Source organism: Myotis davidii, unplaced genomic scaffold (assembly GCF_000327345.1).
Source record: "Myotis davidii unplaced genomic scaffold, ASM32734v1 scaffold68, whole genome shotgun sequence".
Taxonomy (NCBI): domain Eukaryota; kingdom Metazoa; phylum Chordata; class Mammalia; order Chiroptera; family Vespertilionidae; genus Myotis; species Myotis davidii.
In genome coordinates, this window is record NW_006300376.1 from 6,875,515 (window position 1) to 6,900,144 (window position 24,630).

Consider the following 24,630-nt stretch of genomic DNA (forward strand, 5'->3'; position numbering starts at 1 on the left):
AGATTGACAGTTAATTTGCATATCCTGCTGATTAGCCAATGGGAAGCGTGTCGGAGGTACGGTTAATTACCCTATTTGTCTTTTATTAGATAGGATAGACTAGAGGCCCGGTACACGAAATTCATGCACGGTGGGTAGGGAGGTCCCTCAGCATGGCCTGTGCCCACTCCAATCCAGGACCCCTCTCGCAATCCGTGACTGCTGGCTCCTAACCACTTGCCTGCCTGCCTGATCACCCCTAACCACCTCTGCCTGCCAGTCTGATGCCCCTAACTGTTCCCCTGCCAGCCTGATCACCCCTAACCACCTCTGCCTGCAAGCCTGATCACCCCTAACTGCTACACCCTGCTGGCCTGATCACCCCTAACAGCCTCTGCCTCAGCCCCTGCCACCATGGCTTTGTCTGGAAGGACGTCCGGAAGATGTCTGGTCTAATTAGCATATTACGCTCTTATTAGTATAGATCATTCAGAAGTAGTAGAATATAGGGTAATGAGCACAGATATGAATTGGAAAACCAAGATGAAATCATAACTTTATCATTTTATTCATATGAGAATAAGATCTGGGATGTGTATAGTTTGTGTACCTCTCTTTGTTTTTGGTCTCTCCCTCTCTCCTCATCCATCTCTCCTTCCTTTCTCACTCTTCCCTTTCTTGTCTCTCAGTCAGACATAGGCAGACACATATACTACCCCATTTCTACATTTCCTCTGAAACTCCTGAGTTGGCTAATTCTTTTTATTTTTCCAATAATTAAGGTCTGCCTCCTCCCATCCCTCCATCCACATCTTTCTTTTCAGATTTCTGCTTCTTTCATCCATTTATGTTTTACTGTCAATGTCTGCAAAATTTCTATTTCAAGTATGTTCTAGATCAGGGGTGGGCAAACTTTTTGACTCGAGGGCCACAATGGGTTCTTAAACTGGACCGGAGGGCTGGAACAAAAGCATGGATGGAGTGTTTGTGTGAACTAATATAAATTCAAAGTAAACATCATTACATAAAAGGGTACGGTCTTTTTTTTTTTCAATAGTTTTATTCATTTTAAAGGGGCCGGATCCGGCCCGCGGGCTGTAGTTTGCCCATGGCTGTTCTAGATTGTAGATCTTTTTCCTCACCTTTCTCAAACACCCATTCATAGTCTTCACCTCCATCTCTTCTCTTGCAGTCATCATAGTGGCTTCAACATATCCCTTCATAATTGCATGCATCCCAGATCGTTCCACTCTAATAATTACCGTATTCTGACCACTTTAGGCACCACCTTCATGGTATCACCCTCTGTCTCTCCTCTCTAACCACAGGTTCTGTACCAATCAGCTTAACTGAACATTTCTGTTACTCATTGGACCTGGAACCTCTTATGCTTTCATCATCCATCAGTTCAGCCCCTACTCACTTGCCACCCTAAAAGCATTGGCCCTAGAGTTGACCTTTTCTACAGTGATGTCACCAGTAGGCTCAGATCTGTCAACTCTCTGGATTCTCTGTCAACATCTGAAGCCTCTGCTTCAACACCCAAATTAATCATAATCACTATCGCTAGAAAAAAATCATAAAACATTGCTAGTTGCTTCTCTAATTTCTAATTGTTTCTAATTATTTCTATGATTATTGCTTCAAAGTCATGCTTTTAAAACTCACTATTGTGCTAGTTTTTAATTAATCCCCCCCCCCAGTACTTTTCCAAACTTTTTCCTTCTCCTTTCCAGTACACCTTCCAGCAAGAAACATCACCTCCCACTGACTGAGATGATTGAGACCCTGTAATATGAATGCTATCAACGTCCATCCTCTTCACCCCAAAGCTTCTCTCTCTCTCCACTGATGCTGTGTGTGAGGTCTTTGGGGACTAGCTGAAGCCTCTTTTTCCTGGGAGGCCCACACCCCAGCAGCAGAAACCTCATCTTCCTCTGATCCCAAGAGGGTCTTTTCTGTCTGCAGCTGATTCTGTGCTTGGTATGTGCTGCCTTCTTTTTTGACTTAGGTTTTCCTGCTTCTGACTTCAGAGATACTACAGTCCACTTGGAAAGATAGAAAGTGAACTTTATAAAAATAATTAGCTATATAATATGAGTATATTGGCATTTTAGTGATGAAAGATTAGAGCTTACAGGAGATAAACACAAGCCTAATCAAACTCCTTGATTTTTCAGATGAGAAAAATGAATACAATGGTGAAGTGATTTGCCTAAAATCTTACATTTAATTTAAAGGCACAATACGCTAAGCTGTCAGGCCAAGTCTCTTTCTGGTATACGAAACCATCTTCAAACCGGAATCAAGTGTTTAGTAGGAATTATCCATCTGTTTTTACTTAATCCAAACTTAGTGTTTGCTTTAAGCATTGTCTTGTCAGAAGAGCTTCTCAGAGTTCCATTTTACCGAGTAGCACATTTACCATAGGATCTGCTGTCTAATATAGGACCTCCTGGAATTTCATACAACCTTCCTTGGATCCTTAACTTTATAGGCAGTACCTATACTGGTTAAAAGTAAGCATCAGAGTCAAGCTCCCCAGAATTTAAGTCCCTACTATAACCACTTACCAGAACTGTGTAAGTGGGTATAGTGGGGATTTAGGCAGGCGTTTTTTGTTTTTTTTTTAACTGCTCTGAGCCACAATATATTCATCTGCGTAATGGGTTCAAATTCAATAACTTACATTACATGGTTACCAGAGTGTTTGACAAATAATACACACTTTACAAATGACCACTCTAATCGTAGTAGCTTCAGTAGTGCCCTGAGAGCACCTTAAATGCCCTCACCTCTTTATCCTTTCCCACCCGCACGGTTCTCATCTCCAGGTAATCCCCACTCTGCTATTCTCACCTCTGCCCCTAAGCTGCTCGTTTTAACTCTCTGGGCTGCCCACTCTGTGCGCAAGATTTCTAAGTTCGTACTCCTAGCCCATACTCTCTCTCCTGAGCTCATTTTTACCTGAATCTCTCATGTGGCTTTATAGTGGCACCTTAGTTAAAATACATTCAAAATCAAACTCATCACCTGCTCTTATAAATGACAGCCCCACAGTTTATGTTAATCATGATAAGGTTTTAATTGTAGTGTCATTTTATAAAAGAATTCAGTGTTATAAATCATATTTCCATCCTGTCACAGCTGGACATGACAAGGAATTAAAATTGATTCCAACTTAGTAGGAGAAAGTCTCATACACAGAGTCAGACCCATCCATTTGGCCCCTATACTTAGAATCATATTAGCTTTGCCTGGGAGGTAGCATGCCAAGTAGAAAGTGGATTAGCAGTAAACAGGGACTGTGTATTTGCCTCATGTTAATGCTAAACTGGTAAAAATGTCCAGTTATTTCTCCTTAGTATCCTAAAACAACCTTTTGTTGTTGAATATTATATATCTGTAAAGGACTTCGAGATGGCCTGGAGAATGAGCCATGATCTCTAGCTGCTATCAAAGCCAGCCCCACCACAGGGAGGAGCATATGCCTATGGGTCCTTCCCTACCGGGAGGACTGCTATAACAGATAGGAGACACAGGGAGGCCATCCCAGGCTCAGGCTTCCGGGACCACCCATTTACAGGGACCATCCCGTGGCCTTAGCCCTGTCAGGTGTGTACCTGTGAACAATATCGTGGCTTGCCCACTCAAACTGAGAACCAAGCCCACATCCTTCAGTTTGGCCTGAGCTACAGGGTCTGTCTTTGGCCTTGTCCCTTGGCTTTCTCCTAATTGCACACTTCTCCTAATGAATATTCTGCCTGTTCCCCGCACCTGCTTCCAGCCTCGGCCCCCTGGAGCCTTGTGCTACTACTCAGTGCAGAAATCAACACCGAAGAGCCCAATAGAGGTCTCTGTTAGAAAGAGTGGATTGTTTTAGGGTGTTCTTTTCACTTCATAGAAGAACTTTAAAGTTCATTGAAGAACTTTAAAAATAGGCATCTGTTGATTGACATCTGCTACATTCTGGGCAGTATATTAGACATCTTATGGAGGTATAGTACCCCTTAAGGGTACATTTCTCTTCTAAAAATGAGAAATCTAGCATGATAGAGTTGGGTGATTCCCCAAAATTTACACATAGTAAGTCGGACAAAATTGGGATTTAAACCTGTGTCCATCTGATATCAAAACTTGTAATTTTTTCCCTTCTCTCTATTAATAATCTTTGGGAGATGCACAATAACGTGGGCAGAACATTGTTATAATTGTTGTAATGGAATTTTCACTAATAAAAAGAGTATTTTTTGAGTGTACTACACCAAGAGTATGGTGACAAGGAATATTTCTAGATTCTTGCTGTCAAGGAGTCTCCCGTTTAAAGGCAGACGTGTAAACAGAGAATCACAATAGGACGGTGGTGGCCTGTGGGCGTGGCAAGAGCCGCAGAGGCATAGGAAAGAAGTGCCTGCAACCCATCTGGAAGAACAGGGAGACTTCACAGGAAGGAGCAGCATTCGAGCTAGACGAAGAATGAATAGGAATTTCCTGGTAGATGAGATGAAGGACCAGTGCAAGGGCAAAAAGAACATTAAGAGCAAGGGCGAGTGTGGGACATTGTCAGTCACTTTAGTATAGGAAGGGGCTGTGGGATGTGCCAGGAACAGGCTCATCAGAGGTGTTGACTGGCATGCAGAGAAGCTTGTTAGCTTTTGTCCTCTACACAGTGCAAAGCCATTGAAGTAATGTAAGCAGAGAAATAACACGATCAGTTTTATTTCTCTAAAAATTTACTTTGGTAACAGTATAAACTATGAATTGAAGAAGAATTAGATGGGAATAAAGGGGTTTTTATAACATTTCAGGTGATTTGGTGAGGGTCGGCACTGAGGCAGTGGTGGGGCGAAGAAAACAGGACAGGCCAGGGAGTGGCTGAGCAGAGAACTAAGGGCTTGAACACTTGGCTCACCACATTCAAGTAGTCGCAGAACCTTTTATCGTCCCAGATTCCCGGTCTCCCCACCTGCCTTTTCTCTAAATGAAAACAAGATAAATAATAGTTTCCAATTCACGATACAAATTCTCATTTACTTCATGTAAGCAATCACTTTGCATGATTTTTTACATTTTCACATCTGGGTCATACAATGAAAAATTGTGGGGAGCTCTCATAAATTTTATGAGATCTTTCAACTTCATCATGAAAACTTCAAAGTTAAAAACATATGGTCCATCCATCCAACTCTTCTAATATGTGAGCCTTTGGTCTGGAATTTATTTCCAGTCAAGCTGTAATGTAAAATCACAAGTAAAATCACCATAGTTACTCCGCATTACAACTTCTAACATCATCATGATTCTTTCTGGATTAGATATAATTATTCATTTCTCCTTTCCTTTGCCGTTCCCTTAAAGAACTCGAGAGTTGTGACTTGTGAACTAATGCTGTTTTTATTTGGGTGGTGTTCATCATGACCTGCTTGTCTCATGCACTTCAAAGAAAGGCAGAGTGTTTTAAAAAATCAGCTCTGCAGAGAAACAGGAAAAATAGAAGATTTCCCCTAGATTTATGAACCTATATGTTTGTATATGTAAACACACTGCTATACATACTTATACATACATTTAAATATGTTTATTATACCAGCACTCAGGCTTTATGATGTATAATTAATGGATTCATGGGCGCTCAAGACCAATTTGCCCGTTCCAACACATTAACCATGATATCCAGAAACATCGACCCATTTCCCTGGGATGTAAATGAAAAGACCACAGATTGGCTTAGCCATATGTTTTTAAAACTATTTGACATTCTGTAAATTAGAGAACATAAAATAGGAAATCCAAAACTTAGGAGAAAAAAATGTGTCCGTCTCAATAGTACTAAGTAGTATGGCAAATTAATTTTACTAAAATAATATACCTTAAAAATTATTTCTAAAAATCTGCTAATAGATTTTGTACATTTGATAAGTATTTTACTGTTGGTGGGATATTTACTATTAATATGTTGTTAATCATGTACTAGGTACATCTAATTTCTCTTACTTTCATCTCTTTATTTCCCAAAATAAGAGAGGACTCTCCTAAAACTATGTAAATAGCTGCCTTGGATCAGGATACTAATGTCTGTGTCTTTAAGTCAGCATTCTCCGGAATCTAATTTAATTGAAATAGCTTTGCCTGTGTAAACATCTCCTTTGTTTAAATAAGATTTCACTGTTTAGTTTTGCCTTAAGCAAGTGCAGCATTTGTTTGTCCATAAAACATTAGATTAAATGTATAGACTAATATGAATAGATTATCATCTCAGTGTATCACTGGCAGTGCCCCTTTGCTAGCATGTGGAGTGTTGTCTTCTTTGGGGGGAAAGTAAATTTTTAGCAAGGAAACCTCCTATCACCTTACCATTATTGATTTTAAATTTGGGAAAGACAGATTTACTATTTTAATGCAGCTGTTAATGGTCTTTTTTAAAATTCTTTATTAGTTAAGGTATTACAAATATGTCCTTATCCCCCCCCCATTAACCCCCACCCCCAACTCATGCTCTCATCCCCCTGTTGTCCATGTCCATTGGTTTGGCTTATATGCACACATACAAGTTCTTCGGTTGATCTCTTCCCCTTACCCCCACCCTCCCCTACTTTTCCTCTGGGGATTGATAGTGTGATCTCTGTTTCTCTGTCTTTGGATCTGTCCCCTGTTCATCAGTCTATGTTGTTCTCTATAATCCACAATGTTAATGGTCTTGATACAGTGAATGATATAGATTTTTGCTCCCAAAGTACAGTGAATTTTTCTTTGTTTTATTATTGTGTACCAGTGTTATCTGGCTGTCATTGCCACCCTAAAAAATCTAAAAATGTGCACTTTGTAGGAAGTACTGTACAATGAATGCTATAGGAGATTGTTCCCTTCAATCCAACTCTAATTTATTTTCTGGTTCCCATTTTCACTATATATTTATGTGTAATGCTTGGGAAATTTTGTGTGTTTGTTTTTTGTTTAAGCTGACATCAGCTCCCATAGAGAGGGCCTGTGCCATAGTATCCTTGTAATTTGTGCATTTTTCCTGATCAGGCGATGCTCGATGTGACTGCAAACCAGGGATGGCTGGTGACTGCCCTGAACATCACTCACCTGGTTCAGATGGTGATCCAGGGTCGGTGGCTGAAAGAGTCTTCTCTTCTCACAATCCCACACATAGAGCAGCACCATCTTCACATCTTCAGGTAATTGTCAATGTCACTGGACTTTAAATTTCAAAAAATTCATTTTCTTTCTATGGTTGGTCACTTGGTTTTCAGGTTGTGCCTAGAATAGTGATTCCTCACTGGGAAAATGCCCCCACTTCCCAGAGGAAGATGGGGCCTCGTGAGGCAACATTCTCACTTGGAATTCGATCCTGTCCCAAGCTGAACTGCAGTTCATTTTAACCTCCTATTAAATTGTTCTCCACTTGCAACATTGGATGCATTTCTATTTTAACTGTGTTTATTCCTTTACAGTACCAACCTTTATTTTAGAAGATGCTAAACTACTGGTTGTCTAAAGCAAAATAAATGACCAATTTCTGTTATTGCAGAATAGATTTGAAGAATCTGAAATCCATAGTTCAAACGTAAATTGTGCATCTACAAAATGTCCAAAACTGGGTAGTTATGTATACTAACAGCTCAAGATATAACCTGTGCTTAAAAGATGAGTCTACATTATCATCAAGTTATTTACCCTTAGGTCCTATGTACATGGCTACAAATACTTTAGCAAGGAAAAGAACAGTACACGTTACCAGCAAGGTTGGCATTGTTTAAGTGAGAGCATTTCTTTCACACCAGTGTTTCACACCAGCTCAGAGACACTTTGCAGCCAACACGTGGGTTCATAGTCATGTAGACCAGCAGAACAGTCTGACTGAGGTCGCCGTCATGCACCCTTTGCCCCTTGTCAGCCAGACTAGGTGTGGCAGTCATTTGAGACATCTAGATACAGGTGCCAACCAGCACCTCAGCCACACAGGGGGTGGTCTCAGGAAAGTCCCTCAGTTTGTCTCAAGTGGGTCCCAGGGCAGTTGTTTCCGTGATGCTGAGTCCCACCACGGGCTGTCCCTTGGAAAGCAAAAGGCACATTCAGAGAGTGAGCCACACCAGCAGCTGGTGGCATGAGGGGAAAGCAGATAGCTCATATGTCTGCAGCTCAGTTTCGGGAACGCTTCCAATGTGGTGCGAAGAGTTACGGGAGTTGGGTTTCAGTAGTAAAGCAGACACCTAAGAGTACTTACCCAGCTCAGCACGCAAGCCTGTTATGGAAGCTGCTGGGGCCTAGGAGATTTGGTCCACTTCTTACTGTCACCCTGAACAGTGCTCTATTGGTATATTTTTAATTATATGTTTCTTTTTGCTCTACAAACGGCAGGTAGGGAATAAGCTGTAGGTGCGCTACATTCTTGGGATTGGCACTATTTATACTGTAAATATTCCCAAAATGTACTTTATTAAATCTTACATTTCCAACTATTTACAATGAATACCTATTCAAGTGATTACATTAGAGTCCTTTGCCTGCATCCATTAAAAACATGTCAGGGCTCCAGTTCAGACTTGAACCACGTTGTAGCAGCATTGGTGCACATTAGTGCTTTCTGCTAACCTGCTGTGTCTGCAAACCTCACTATGCACCGAGCTCAGATATGATTTACCCATTTTATGTAGTGATAGTGATACTGACTTGGATTGACAATCTTAAAGAATGCAGGCTGGCCCTGGCCAGGTGGCTCAGTTGGTTGGAGCATCCTCCCATTCACCAAAAAGTTTCAGCTTCTAAATCTGTCAGGGCACATACCTGGGTTGCGGGTTTGATTACCCATTAGGGCACATACAGGAGGCAACTGATCAATGTTTTTCTCCCTTCCCCTTTCTCTCTCTAGAAATCAGTGAAAGTATATCCTCAGATGAGGATTTTAAAAAAAAGAATGCAAGCTGATTTTGACACCAATAACGGCCTTTTAAATACATGTTTTTAAAAAGTATTCAAATTTTATAAGCCATCATTGTCAGAAAATCTCATTCATGCTACAAAAGAATGATTTGGTTGGTGTTGGAATTATTTTTTAGGAAATGGAGCCCAGGTGTGAAGGGTCCACGTGTGGGTGGCCCTGGCTTCATTGAGTGCCTTCCTGAACTGATCCACGCCTGTGGGGGGAAGGAGCAGGTGTTCAGCTCCATGATAGAAAATGAGCTGCCAGCCCCAAAAATGAAGCAGGTAAGGCCTTCCATGTTTTGAAGTTCCTTTACTCTGGGAATTTATACCAGGAGTTTTTTTTAACTTAGAGCATTGATTATTGGAGTCAGACTCACCTGGATTTAAATTCTGTCCACCATTTACCAGCATGATTATGAACATGAAACAAAATACCTGTCTCTTGAAGTTCTTGTGAAAATTAAGCAGCATGTTTTTATGTAAACTGCTTCATGTAGTTCTTGATATAGAGAGCTCAATAATGATATTAAAAATAATGACAGTATCAGTAATCAGAAGGAGCATTGGCATTATCAGGAGTCGTTTCAGTAGCTGGCTGAGAAAAGTCCAAGACAGCTTGTCCTTCACTAAGCTGCGTGACCTGGGCGCACTCCTCGCCCCTTCAGCACAGTCGTACTTCCTTTATGCTTGGCTATATTTTCATGCAGTTCCCTCAGTTACTTTTTTATGCCCTGCCCTCATTTTAATCACTGTAGTGTAACTAGATTCTAAAGTATTCCTTCAAATAAACTCCTCATTTCTATACCATGTAACTTAGATGGAAAACTAAATCTGTGTTGTGAAAAACAATATAAGTCATCTCTCCAAACCATCTTTGGAAAGGCCAAAAATATGAATAAATGATGCCAGAAATATTTGGCATATCTAGACCTTTAAGTCTTAAGCAGTTTTACCCTAAATGTGTCAAAGTAAGCATTCAGGATTTGTAATATAATTAACACACTGACTTGTAAATGCAGGTATTAAAATAAAGAAACTTCTAAACCATGTCATTTTTTCCCCCAGTAGAACTGATTTTTGAGCAAGACTTGGAAAAAGTGTAACAGGCATTAAAGTCTGATTGTTCAATTTCTGTTGAACCCAAAATTGGCACCAAAAACTATTTAAATATTCATAATAAGTTCTTACCTTTCTAACTAAATTACCATCAAAATTATGAATAAAAACAATGTATTTAAATCAAAACAAGGCTTCCATTAGCAAAAAAGATTTCTAACATAGCATATATTGATTTTAAGCCAAGTTTTAGATGTGATAAAAAATTAGAACATTGTTTTAATTAGTTCAGGGAGAACTCAGAAGTAAACTTACTTCATTTATTTGCATAAATTGCCATTCTGTTATCTTTAAAACCAAATGCAAATTGGCTCAGTCTGATATGATGATGGTTATTTGGCTCAAAAGTGCTTCAATATGCAGAGCAATCTGGTGTTGGCTCTGCAGTGAGGCGATCCCAGGTAACATACAAATCCTGAATTATTCCAGAAATTAGTATGTTTAAAGCATCAATTTAAGTGCTAATTGCAGTAGTAATGAGAAAAAGCAGGACGACTGTGAGATTTGCATCTCCCACCCCATCAGTATGCCTGGAACGGCTGCTGACTGGCAGCGGATTTGGCTGCTAATTAAATAATTGTATGCATGGCAATGCTCCTGCCTGATTCAATAGATGAAGATTAATCCTCAGATAAATATGTTTGGCTGGTATTGAAATGTCTTAGCAGTTTCTGTAAAAAATAGCTCATGTTTTATATACATATGTGCGTGTGTGTGTACACACACATACACACCCAACAAATATCTCTGTACACACTGAGGGTGAAAAACAGTAAGTGCTACAAAAAGAACACCTATGTATAAAAGCCAGATCCAACTTCTATAAAGTAAAATTCCAATGTGTTGCTAATAATTGAAAACATATACTGGTAACTAACTTAATGGTACATTAAACAAGAAATATGTTATTTTTGTCGTCTCACAAATTTAAATGCTTTATAGAAATTGTGTATTGAAGTGTCTCCTTGGTCACTTTCCACTCTGGCCAGTGTCAGTGAACATCAAGTGGTACATGCAGCTTCTAGATTCTGGAATGACTGGCTCCATCAGGGGAGAGGCCATCATTGGTTACCTAGAAGCACAGTGTAAACAGTTCTGTGGCTTGACTATTTAAATATCTATCCCAGGCATAATTTCAGAATCACATGACAAGTTATAGGATTGGATTAGATTGAAAATTTGCATTGAACTTACACTTTTTTAATCCCTAAGGGGAAGTTTGACTTATCAGGGCTACTTTATTTCAATTAGGTATGCTCAGCAGCGCTAAAGTCTGAGCAAACAGGAAATCAAAGCTTGTAAGCAAATCTGTCATATATGTTAACAAAATAAAAGGAAAATCAAAATTAAAGTATTCATGTACTTTTAAAAACTAACTTAGATGGGAACTGATAAAAGAGCCTTTATATTGAGAAGTTTTCTTCACTGATAGTGCCACATAATTGTAATTGATAGAAAAAGGTGACAATTAATTATCTAAGGACATCAAGTTTATTTTGTTACTCCCTCCTTTCTGGAGACTAAGAAATTCACTCATTCATTCATTCATTCATTCATTCATTCTATGATGATGAACAGTTAACTATTTGCATGCCAATTTCTCACAAATATCATTCAATTTAAACAATAAGAATAAAATTGGTATTTTTTACCCCTTTAGTATGTGTCATTTTAATCTGTATTCTCAGTATAATGCCAAAATATATATTTGTTCTTAGAAGGAACCCTGAACTTACAAGGCCCCTTATGATATACACATACGGAAATGTTTTTCTTTCAGAATAAATTTAGAGTATGGACCAAAAAACAAAAGCCGTTTTGTACAATAAGTGGTCAATGGATGTTGCTGACTGACATCAACAATTGCATCACATTTTTTGTTACTTTTATACCCCCAAGCAATGCTCTCTTCCTTAGAAGTCACATAAATATTAGAATGGATGCTTCTCTACAACAAACCACAAACCAGCTCAATGACAAACATTTTTAAACTTACTTTTAGTATAATCCGGAGTCACTCAATATCTAGGAGGGATTTATAATAAAGTGGTCACAAGTTTGGATAATGATTAATTTTTTTAGTTGATTTTAAGAGGACTTTAAACTACAAAGATTAAAAGCACGCTATTTTTGAACACAGTAAGTACAAGAAAAACTGGAAAATCTGAACACAAGCCATGGAGTGTGTCAGTGTTGATATCCTGGTATTAATATTATACTTTGGTTTTGGGGGAAACTAGGCAAATGGTACATAGGTTCTCACTGCACTGACTCTGGACTTAATCAAATTAACTTTATTATATTTTCTCTTTTTTTTTTTTTCAGGCATGGAATTTCTTATCTCACTTACCAGTGATAGATGTTGCCCTCAGTGTCAAAGGCTGGTGGGATGACTCGGAAGGACACAGTGAACTTCCTGTCACTACTATGACTTCAGACAAGCGAAATGACCACAGATGGATCAGATTGCATGCTGATCAGGAGTATGTGCTTCAAGTCAGCCTGCAGAGAGCCCACGTTGGGTTCCACAAGGTATAGTGTTTGGTTTCCATTCTCAAATGCTTCACACCAGACACCAGCGTGTGACACCCCACATATCTTTTCCCTTACTAATGCATCCGTGTCATTCATGAATCCCTCTTTCTCAACTGGTCTCACTCAGTTCTCCTCATGTGCCAGTGTTCAACCCCAGAATATCAACCTTACATGATAGTATGTTGCTGGGAGACTGTTCTCAAAATATGGCCCATAGACACAGTCCAACAGAATTTCCCGGAGTGCCTTTAAGAGCAGATTCCTTGGCGCTCCTCCAGACTGTCTGCATCAGCAGCTCAGGAGGGGGAATCTCAAAATCTGGGCTTCTGCCCATCAACCCAGATGACTTTTTAAGGACATGAAAGCTCGAAAAGCACTGCCCTAGAAGCACTTTGTTCTGTGGGAACCACGTTGGGCTGGATGCAGATGACAGCAACGCTTGACCACCCAGCTCCATGAATTTGAATAAGACACTAAGCTTTTCTGTGCCTCAGTTGCCACGTCTGCCTCTTCCTCCCTCATAATGCACATGAGAGGGCTTTGTCAGTGTTCATGCAGGCCAGAGATGCACAGTACTTTCATTTGCAATCACTGCACTCTTTTCTGTTGCCTGTGACCATCGAAATTAATCATTTGGTCCTCTGAGACTATTAGTGCATCTCATGTGGCCAGATTGGGTTTTGAAATAACCATGATAATTGAAATAAGAAAGACTTTGCCTTCTCTTGGGCCAAGTGGAGTCGGGGGCTTTCCTGTGTCTGGGATAAGCCCACAGGAATGGGGCTGTGGTGCTCCAGTACTGTCTTCTGTTCTCACACATACCCTGATGAGAAACTCTCCTGTTACAACGTCCCTTCAGTAATGTGCCTTCAAGTCCCACCTTGTTTGATAGTTAATTCTAAAATCAGTCCCTGTGAGTATGAACCGATTGGCCTCTGGCATTTCAGAGTCTTTAATATGAGAATGTCTAGATGAGTTAGTAGATCCCAACTTACAAAAAAAAATAATAATAATAATCATACAGGTAAAATCATGGGGAAAACCTATGACTTTTTTTTAACCTTAATATTGCTACTTAAAAATTAGATTCAATCATGCCAAAATAAACCCTTTAAAATTTTTTTTTAACAACTGTGTTTTTTGTGTGTTTTCTTAAAAATATTTTATTGATTTCTGCCCTGACTGGTTTGGCTCAGTGGATAGAGCGTCAATAAAATATTTTTATTTATTTTATTTTTTTAAAAAAATAAAATAAATAAAAATATTTTATTGACGCTCTATCCACTGAGCCAAACCGGTTAGGACAACCCTTTTAATTTTGTTTGTAAATGCTGGAAAAATACATTATTCTCCATGCTGTCTTTTAAAATGCCTTAAGTAAAACATGTCCCTCCAATTTCTTGAATGAAGCCTCATCAGGAGCTTGTCACTATTAATACATGTCTTTATTAGCACTTTTTATACCATGATGTCATTGTCTTACAGATTCACTATGATAATCATGTATTTTATAATCTCGATCTAAAATAAAGACTTCAAGTGCTGTCAATATGGTGATACCTAATCTTGGATTGTAGTGATTAATATATCTTACAAATTGCTTGGCTTATAATTTTTCATTCCTCGGAGAAAGTATTTTTTTAATATTCTATTAGAATGTGTTTTTATTGTGTGTGAGTGTTAGTCTTGGTGGTGTAGTGCTTAATGTTTTGAAGTCTAGAATCTAGTCTTGATTGTCTTTTTCCCCCCAAGTATCAGTCTCTTGTGAATACATCTTTGGAAAATTTGGTTAACCTGGTTTATCTCAGTTTGTTCATCTTCAAATTGGATATTAATATTATTTATGAAAGTTTACTAAATTAGTGTCAAGATTTAGGGCTTCCTGTTCTAACTGAGCCAAAATGTCCTGGTAATTATAGCCACAAAGTAGTATTTTGAGGATTTTGAAAAAAGATAAGTGATAGCATATCCAAGACACCGAACCAGAAAATTAAAAACATCCCAGATAGATAGACTGAAATGTGTAGATTTGTGGCCTTTTAATCACAACCAAGTGGTATAGAAAGTCCAGAAATTATTAATGCTTTATCTTTTTCTTTGCTGGTTTACAGGGAAAGCAAGACAACCATGCAGTTGCCCCTCGGTTCCCCAAATCAAAAGATGAAGGATGGTTTTTGATATTAGGAGAAGTGGATAAGAGAGAACTTATTGCTTTGAAAAGAGTAGGATATGTTCGAAATCATCATGTCGCTTCCATCTCCTTTTATACACCAGAAGCACCAGGAAGGTAAGCAGAACCTTACCACCAAAATTCTGAAAGAATGAAATATGACTGTGATTGGCAAGGGGGTTTGACATCTTCGTTCTATTTTTCTATTGTAGGTATATCTACACCCTGTATTTCATGAGCGACTGCTACCTTGGCCTGGACCAGCAGTACGACATTCATCTCAACGTCACACCAGCAAGCATGTCTGCACAGGTCAACGAGGAGATCTCCCATGCCTTGACCGACCTGACGGTGAAGTAACCTGACCCCAGCAGTTATTTGAAAGAAGTGGTTAAGGAGCCTGGCTGTTTAGTCACCTAGACAGAGTCAAATTACTTGATGTTTGCCTTGGTGGAATCAACTTCTGACCTCAGGACACCCAGGAAATTGACAGGAGCTGCAGTCAGTTTCAACACAAGTTAACTGCAGTGGCCTTTTTAACAAATGTTGCCTTTTATAATGTTGTCTTCATGGATTTTCTTATATGTAAAATCAATACTCCTGTAGGAGAATCAATTTGTTTATATTGCGACTATATATAGGAATTATCAGACAAATTTCACATTGCACAGTGTACTGTTTACAAGAATATTCGCTCCTTTTTTTTTTTCTAAGGAAAACTATACTGAGACGTGACAGTGTTAGAATTTGTTGTGACAGATTTCTAACCCTGAAGCATAAAGTGTGTAAGATACCTGTATGGTGGCACACAATGTGTCTTGTTAACAAACTTTATACTTTGCCACATGTAGAAATGATATCCAGAATTTCTTATAGTCATAAATGTTAATAATATAGCGGTAAAATCACATTATAGAGCTCAATGATGAAAACAATATACTGACCTTAGAAAATGTAGATACTGTAACTAGTGGAAATAAAATATTTAGATCGCCACTTGAAGACAAGCTGACTCAGTTATTCCTCCTGCTTTTTCTCCATCGTATTACTTACTCTTCTGTTCTTATTCCCTTCTGTGTCAAAACTTCACTTCCACTTTTTTTCTGAAATATTTCTTTACACAAGGAGAGAAGTATATTGCCATTTGTGTTGCATCATGTACAGACCACTCTTTGGCTCCAAGGCAAACAGAAAATTTTCAACCCCTACAGGTAGGTTTTTACCTGTGATGAAGGAAATTTTAAAAGGCTTTCTGAAACCAGAACATATTGCTTGTGTTTACTGCCTTCTGAGAGAGAGAGAGAGAGAGAGAGAGCTGCCTGGGCAGTAGCAGGGGCAGTGAAACCGTCAGATTTCACCTTCTTTCAGGATGCTTTTGAATTTGTGCTTTTGCATCTGGAGAGTCCACAGGAGTTTGAAGCATTCACTTCATTTGAGAGATCCCATCTCTGGGTCTGGATGTCTCCTGAGCTTTGCCGGTACATGCCCCTTTACTCCCTCCATCTCCTCAAAGAAGAGACATGGCCAAAAGGAAAGGAAAGGAAGGAAGGAAGGAAGGAAGGAAGGAAGGAAGGAAGGAAGGAAGGAAGGAAGGAAGGAAGAAAGAAGAAAGGAAGGAAGAAAGAAAAGAAAGAAAGAGAAGAAATATAGTGTGTGGTTACCAGGCATTTACTTCCCAAAATTAAATCTAAATAACTTGTCAACACACCAAGGTCATGGGGTGTCTGAAGTTCACTTCATGTAAAGAGGTCTTCCTGCTTTCTCTTTGGCAGTTTATTTTCTAATTAAAATTCATACCTTAACCACTTACTTCTCCAGTCCATACAGGAACCTGAGGAGAAACAGTGCCGTCATCTTCATGTTTATCAGCGCTATTTCTTTTAGCGAGCAGGTAGGTGTGGGGAGCTGGAAGATGTTTCGCCAGACATGTGACACAGTACCTGGGACCAATAAGAAAGAATTTCTGTTATGTCCATTACTGAAAGGAAAAATAATGTGACTAGTTAATCTTAAGTCAAAAACAATTAGTTCACAACAAGCTGCAGAAGGCACTAGTAAGGCAAGGTACACTTGCATGGAAATGTTCACCTTATAACAATAAGTGACTAATGCTATTTGTCATTACTTCAAAATTCTCATGTTAAGTGTACATTATAACAGGGCAGGTGCCAACATAATCAGATTAATTCCATATTCCTGTTCAAATTCCTCTGGAGTTTATCAACTCCATTAGAAATGCCCGTCAGATATGCATTCCAAGTACTATGTTGAGTAGTTTGATACCCACATGAATCAGAGACATGTCCTACCCTCAAACAAGGCAGCCTGGTGATGAAATAAAATGTAGCTAACTATAATGAAGTAATTGCAGCAGTGAGTTATTATTCAGAAAAATAATTTAGGGATATCTAGGCAGAGTTTTGAAGATAGTTAGAATTGTGAAGGCAGAGATGAAAGAAGAGAATTCCAGATGGAACAGTAACAAGCTGTGAGTAGACCCCAGCCTAAAGTATCCAGTTAGTCTGCATTTTCAGACATGAAAGGGAGTGACAGGCGAGAAGGATGGAAAAGTCTGTGACATGACCTTGAATTAGAGGGTAAGGACTGCAAATCTCATGTGCATGCAATGAAATTCTTTGGCAAGGCCCCAGAGAAGATTATGACAAATTCTGAGAGTAGGACAGGGAATCAGTGGAGACATGAGATAGCCTACCCTTGTAGAGATCGCAAGTACTCTCAGACTCACCAAGAACAGGCTACGTACCCTATCTTCTTATATCAACATAGGAAGGGAGACTTAAGATAATAGATAGTTTTATTATGATGACATTATTTATGGAAAAGAATGAAATCTGTTTATATATCAATGTATCCTGGGTATTACTAGTATTTTAAAACTTCAGATTATCAAAACTTTTTAGCCTGAGATTCTGGCTCCCTGTCTTCTTTCCCCAGGACCCTGTCTTTTCTTCATCACCGCTACTAACTATTTACAGTGAATGGATCCCCCAACAGGAGCTACATATGATTGAATAATATGAACTGATGATAACTTTGGGCCCTCTCTCTTTCAAAAATAATCCAAAATGAGTAGGCAAAAATTGTTTCACGAGCCAGATTCTTTAAAAGAATAACCTGAATTAACTTTTTAAAATTTAATGTATTGGGGTGACATTGGTTAATGAAACCACACAGTTTTCAAGTGTACAGTTCTATAACACATCATCTGCATAATGCATCACGCTCACCACCCAAAGCCAAGTCCTTATCCGCCAGCATTTATCCCACCTTTGCCCTCCCCCTTTCCTCTGGCAATCAGCATACTGTTGTCTGTGTCTGCCTTTCTTTTACTTTTTCTTTTTGCTTAATCCCTCACTGTTTTCACTGAGCCACATCAACACCCCTCCCCCCTGACAGCTTTCAGTCTGCTGATGAATCTCTTTTTGTTTGTAAGTTAATTTTGTTCATTGGATTTCCCCATATACATGAAGTCATATGGTATTTGCCTTTCTCTGACTGGCTTATTTCACTTTTTTATGGCTGAGTAGTATTTCATTCTGTAAATGTAACACAGCTTTTTAATCCACTCATCTACTGATGGGTACTTGGCTGCTTGCAAATCTTGGCTATTGTAAATAATGCTGCAATGAACATAGGGGTGCATATATTCTTTCAAATTAGTGTTCTGGGTTTCTTTGGACATATTTACAGAAGTGGAATTGCTGGGTCATTAGGCAGTTCTGTTTTAATTTTTTGAGTTAACTCCATACTGTTTTACACAATGGCTGCACCAGTCTGCATTCCCACCAACAGTGCACAAGGGTTCCCTTTTCTCTGCATCCTCACCAACACTTGTTTATTGATTTATGGATGATAGCCATTCTGACAAGCATGAGTGATTTCTATTGTTTTAATTTGCATTTCTCTGATGATTAGTGACATCAAGCATCTCTTTATATGTCTATTGGCCCTCTGTCCTCTTTGGAGAAGTGTCTATTTCAGATCCATTGCCCTTTTCTTAACTTGAGTGTTTGTTTATTTGTTTGCTTTTCTTTTTTCAAATATTTTTTATTGATTTCAGAGAGGAAGGGAGAGGGAGAGAGAGAGATAGAAATATCAACACTGAGAATCATCACTTGGCTGCCTCCTGCATGCCCCCCACTGGAGACTGAGCCCACAACCTGGGCATGTGCCCTGACCAGGAATTGAACCGTGACCTCCTGGCTCATAGGTGTCCGATGCTTAGCCAGCTGGGCAATTGTTTGTTTTCTTTTTTTTTAATATATATTTTATTGATTTTTTACAGAGAGGAAGGAAGAGGGATAGAGAGTTAGAAACCTCAATGAGAGAGCAACATCGTCAGCTGCCTCCTGCACGCCCCCTACTGGGGATGTGCCCGCAACCAAGGTACATGCCCTTGACCGGAATCGAACCTGGGACCTTTCAGTCTGTAGGCTGATGCTCTATCCACTGAGCCAAACCGGCTAGGGCTCCATTGACTTTAAAAATGTGTATTGGGTCCTTAGGTTAACTTTTTTTTCTGTTTTCAGAAATCTAAATTCTGAATAAGCGACATAAGGAGATAAACATTTTGAGTTTAATGAGTTCTGGTTATATTATTTCAAGGTTTTCAAAAATCCTGAGAATGGTAGCTGATTCCAGATTGTCCTGGAAGCCTGTTTTTCAAGTAATGGAGGATGGCTACAATGACTTCTGGGAAGAGTTATTCCCACAATTTCAGCCTCAGTTCTCTCACTTTTCATCATGGTACTATTTTTGGAAAATAAAAGTTCTTCAAATTTGAGACCTTTAAGTGAGACTTCAGGGATTCTACTTTGACCTTCATCCCAAGTCTTTTGCATGTCAATTTGACAAAGATCTTATGGTGCTATTAACATATTGGGTCCAGTCTCACCCAAGGTAAGTTTTGGGTCCAAACAGCCTCATCTGAATGGATACTTAAATTTTTTTTATTTATTCTTCAATTGGCCTGAATTTGGAGAATAATTTCTAAATGCATTTGATTAAAGTTTACGAGTATTACTGTGTCTGTAAATTAATGTTAAGCAGTTCATTATGGAAACTTCCTGGAGAACATAATGGACTGTAAATCACTCCATGTTTGGCTGAACAGAAGCATAGTACAACCTTCTAATTAAAGGGTCTTTGGCTCCCCAAACCCATGTTTCCTGACTCTTGACTTATTATCTGTGTCCTTGGTTTTATTAGAACTTGTTAAAAACCATGTAGATGCCATGCCTATTCATTGAAAACAAGTATAATCATTTTAAATGATTGCAGTCATTGATTCCAAGTTTTATTGGAAGCAGTTTTTTTAACCAGTTAACTGCCACGCGTCCAAAACGGAAACCATCCCCCCGTGCCACGATAGACCCTTATGGTGTACAAATGGTTAATGATTTGAAGTTATCGGGGCTGATCAAAGGTTAATTATATTCCTGAGCTTTCCATCCTTTCCGTCTTGGCATCAGAAGACTGTACTTTGCAGTGTGTGGAGAATTGTTCCAGCCCATTTTGAAACTCCCTACTACAACCAAGGGTCAATATCTCCAAGTGGCGTCAAAGGTGCCAGCTTTCAGGGGAAAAGACAGCTTCTGAAACAGCTGAATACGTCCTGCGAGTGAGAAGACTAACACTGAGTAGTGCTGACTGCCATCAAAATGAAACTGCTTTCCCTGTGGCCTGTAACTCAGCACCAGACAATCAGAAAAGGAAGATTTCAAAAATGTTCTTCGTGGCAATACATCAGAATTGGTGCATATTTCCTCAGCCAGCCTGAAGGGACAACATTTATTTGTATGTATACTAGTAAGTTCTACCTTTGTGACTGCTTTTTAGTCAAGTTGGTGCAAGAGTTTTACAAACAAACAAAATACCAGTGGACCCGCAAAAGATCAAATGGGTGTAGGGGAGTATTGAGACCTTGCTTCCCAGTGTAGGTCGTCAGTTTGTCTTAAATAAACTCTTATATCTCAAAAATAAGAATGAAATGGGTGTAAATTACAGGAGAAAGTTTTCATTGGAAAGAAATTCACAATATGGTTATTAAATAATGAATAAGCAAGCTACTGATAGAGATCTTCATTCATCAAACATTATCTGCCTTAACATAGCTGTTTCTCCACTGAACTCCAAATCACACTGGAGACACATCATGGCATACTTCTTTAAATACCTGAAATTTCCCTGACCAGTTTTGCTCAGTGGACAGAGTGTCGGCCTGCGGACTCAAGGGTCCCAGGTTTGATTCTGGTCAAGGGTATGTACCTTGGTTGCGGGCACATACCCAGTAGGTAGTGTGCAGGAGGCACCTGATCGATGTTTCTCTCTCATCGATGTTTCTAATTCTCTATCCCTCTCCCTTCCTCTCTGTAAAAAATCAATAATATATTGAAAAAGCATGTTTTTTAAAAATAATAATAAATAAATACCTGAAATTGATACATCATGAAAGTGTGTAAGAGTCATTCTAACAAAGAATGCCAATAACTTCAACTGAGCTTTCAAATAAGCTCTTCTCATTACAATACAAAATGGCCTAATGATGGGCAGCAGGCCAGGAATGTGCATTTCACCTGTTACTTTTACTGCTCATTATCAGAAAATATGCTCTATTTTCTATTACATCACAGTTTCCCCAGGGATCTTGAGGGAATAGTTATGGATTAGAAAGAAAAGCTGGGCTACCTGTAGCTAGAGAAGCAGTCTTTATTTTTTAGGGTTTTTCCCGCTTTCATATGAGTTTCTGTAATGTCACCTTAGTTGTATTTGCTGATTCCACCACAGATTGGAAGATTTTCGGACAATATAACTGATCAGCTCTCTTTTCCATTGCCTCACCTATGACACAGGGAATGCCTGTCCAGGCTTCCTCCCGGAGTAGTTGGCTCCATCGTGACAAGAAGAGCAGTGAACTTCATCACCGTCCACACCGTGCCTGGCACAGCAAGGGTTTTTATCAGTTTTGAATCAATCATGTATGTGAAAATTCTTAGAAAGTGATAAAGAAGTATAAAAAAAGGCAATAATAAATGAAAGTTAACGTGATGAATCGTAAGTAAACTCATCTTCAGGACTGATTTATGTGTCAGTGGGCAGTAGCTCAGAGCCCCACCCACCAAGAACAATAAGAGCTTTGTGCCCAGAGAGGGTGCCCTTGTGCTCCACTCCTTGTGCTGTAGTGTTTCCACTTCTGCACACTTCCAGTCGCCACCCAACACACATGTGGGAAGGAGAATGACTTCAGTGGAACTTTACTGAGGATGCTCCCTGGAAACATGTTTTGACAGGTAGTTAAGGGTAGATAGAAGCCCGGACAGCGGAGGAGAGGTCTGACTGCCTCATTTTACCCCTGGTGGGTTCTGGGACAAATTACCAGTTCAGAACCTTGCCAGGGGCCATTCTGGGACTATTCTGGAAGCACAATGGCTTCTGAGAGCAAGAACGTGGGGGCACCTCACACTTTCACCCAGTGCTTGAATCGCAAGGTGTGTTGTCCTTAAAATCATTTGTGTACTTTTCCTTAATATTGCAAGCAAACTTCACTTTGCCCGGTCTCCCACTTTGCTCCCATGCTTGTATAAGCATGAAAATCAATTTAAGTATATTCAGTAAAAACCTAAGCCCTTTCCCCTTAAAAGCAAATATTTGATTTTTCTCAAAGAAGTAACTATTTTTACATCATTTTATCCAACTTCTGAAACCCAGTTCAAGCTCAAAATAAGGAGAAAACAATATACCACCATCTTCTAACATAGTGCTGTTTTCAGCAGAAGCAATGAGAAAAATACAGACATCTTGGTAAAACCCCAATCTTATTTCCTGATACTTTAGAAAAACGCATGCCTCTAAAAACACTTTACCCTCAAGTGGCCTTTGGAGAAACTGAAACATTGAAGAAATCCTTGGATTGCAGCAAATAACATTCTCCATGGACAATTCTAATCAATTATAGAAACATAACTGTACCCAGATCATTTAATAGACCACAGTGATGATCCTGGCTTCTGTCCATCTTATAAAATGCTGCAACTCATAAACACTGCTGCTGTTTGCTGCTCTCCAACCCAGAGAGATGTACTCTCAATTTATTGTTACTTTTCATGCTGAAAATGACTGTACATCTGCATCTTATGTTTCAGTTTTCTCATTTCGTTATCTTTGCCCACTGTGCTAATTATTTTCGGATGCTTCATCCTATCCCCAAACAATATTTTAAATACTCATGAGGATGCACTGCATAAACATTGAATGTGTTAAAGACAGAGTCTGAGGTAATTCAGATTGAATTTAGGTAAATTGATTGGAATCAGCTTTTATTTAGGAAATCTTCTAGGGACAATTCTGACATATTTAAAATAGCTAACTGTTCACTGAGATGCAATCTGCCTGTGCATTCCAACAAATCCACGCACCAGCAATCAGACTGAAAACACAGGCTTGTAAGATGCTGGAAAACAGCTTAAAAAGAGAATCAGAAAGATGATACCAATTACAGTAATCCAATACCTGGGAAAATTTTTCAGAACAAAAATTGTTTAATAAAACCAGCTAAAGATAATGAAACAATGATAAGATGTTAAAATGCAAAGGAAAATGTAAAGTACACCCAAGTTGTAATTACATGCATGTGTTATAGGTTCAGTAGACGAAAAATGAGATCTGTTCCACCCTGGTAAACAGCGAGTGAAAGAGAAATGGTGACTGTAATTAAAAGTCAAATGTCTTGCATCAGATTTGGCAATGATTTCTTGGATATAGCACCAAAGGCACAGGCAGTAAAAGGAAAAATGGACAAATGGGACTTCGTGAAAATTAAAAACTTTTGTGCATCAAAAGACTATTAAGAGTAAAAGGCAACCCACAGTATGGCAGAAAATATTTGCCAATCATGTATCTGATAAGGAATTAATATCCAGAATATATAGGTAACTCCAAAAACTAGACAATAACAAAAAAACAACCTGATTCAAAAATGGGCCAAGGACTTGAATAGACATTTCTTAAAAAACATGTACAAGCTCATGAAAATATACTCAGCATCACTAATGCCTGGGAAAATGCAAATTGAAACCACAATGAGATACCACCTCACACCAATTAGATGGGGGGAGAACACCCAATAACAAAGTGTTGGCAGGGATGTGGAGAAATTAGAACCCTTGTTCACATTGTTGATAGAATGTAAAATGGTACAGCCACTATGAAAAAATAGTGTGACAGTTCCTCAAACAACTAAAACTAGAATTACCACATGGTTGAGCAACTTTATTTCTGGGTATATACCCAAAAGAACTGAAAGCAGGAGCCTAATATTTATACATCCATATTCATGGCAGCATTATCTGAAATAGATAAAACATGGAAGAAACCCAAGTGTCCATCAGCAGATGAATATATATATAAAAAAATGTGTTATGTACATGTAATGGAATATTCAGCCTTGAAAGAAAGGAAATACAGAAATATGCTACAAAATAGATGAACTTCGAGGATATAATGCAAAGTTAAGAGTCACAAAAAGACAAATACTATATGATTTTACTTATATGTGGTACCTAGAGCAGTCAAATTCATAGAGACAGAAAGTAAGATGGCAGTTGCTAGGAACTGAGGGAAAGTGGTAATGAGAAGTTAATAGGTATAGCTTTAGTTCTGCAAAATAAAACAAGTTTAAAGGATGGATGTTGGTGATGGTTGCATAACAATATGAATGTACTTAATACCACTGTATGTATATTATTTGTATTTAGCTACAATTTTTTTAAAAGTGTTATTTTTTAGGCAATGGAAACTAAGGAAAAAATAAACAAATGGGACCACATCAAAATAAAAAGCTTCTGCACAGCAAAAGAAACCATCAACAAAACAACAAGAAAGCC

The 24,630-nt window shown here is 38.8% G+C and overlaps 1 protein-coding gene across 6 annotated transcripts in view; it reads left to right on the forward strand.

The window, feature by feature from the left end:
• Positions 1-15,735, forward strand: part of ASCC3 (activating signal cointegrator 1 complex subunit 3) — a 243,464-nt gene extending 227,729 nt beyond the window's left edge. For all 6 annotated transcript variants that reach the window (XM_006777223.2, XM_015572736.1, XM_015572735.1 and 3 more), the window contains 5 exons: positions 7,009-7,160; positions 9,042-9,189; positions 12,349-12,555; positions 14,670-14,845; positions 14,941-15,735. In XM_006777223.2, the coding sequence (XP_006777286.1) occupies positions 7,009-7,160; positions 9,042-9,189; positions 12,349-12,555; positions 14,670-14,845; positions 14,941-15,088 (831 nt within the window). In that variant the 3' untranslated portion in view covers positions 15,089-15,735. The remainder of the gene's footprint in view (positions 1-7,008; positions 7,161-9,041; positions 9,190-12,348; positions 12,556-14,669; positions 14,846-14,940) is intronic.
• Positions 15,736-24,630: the final 8,895 nt, after the last annotated feature.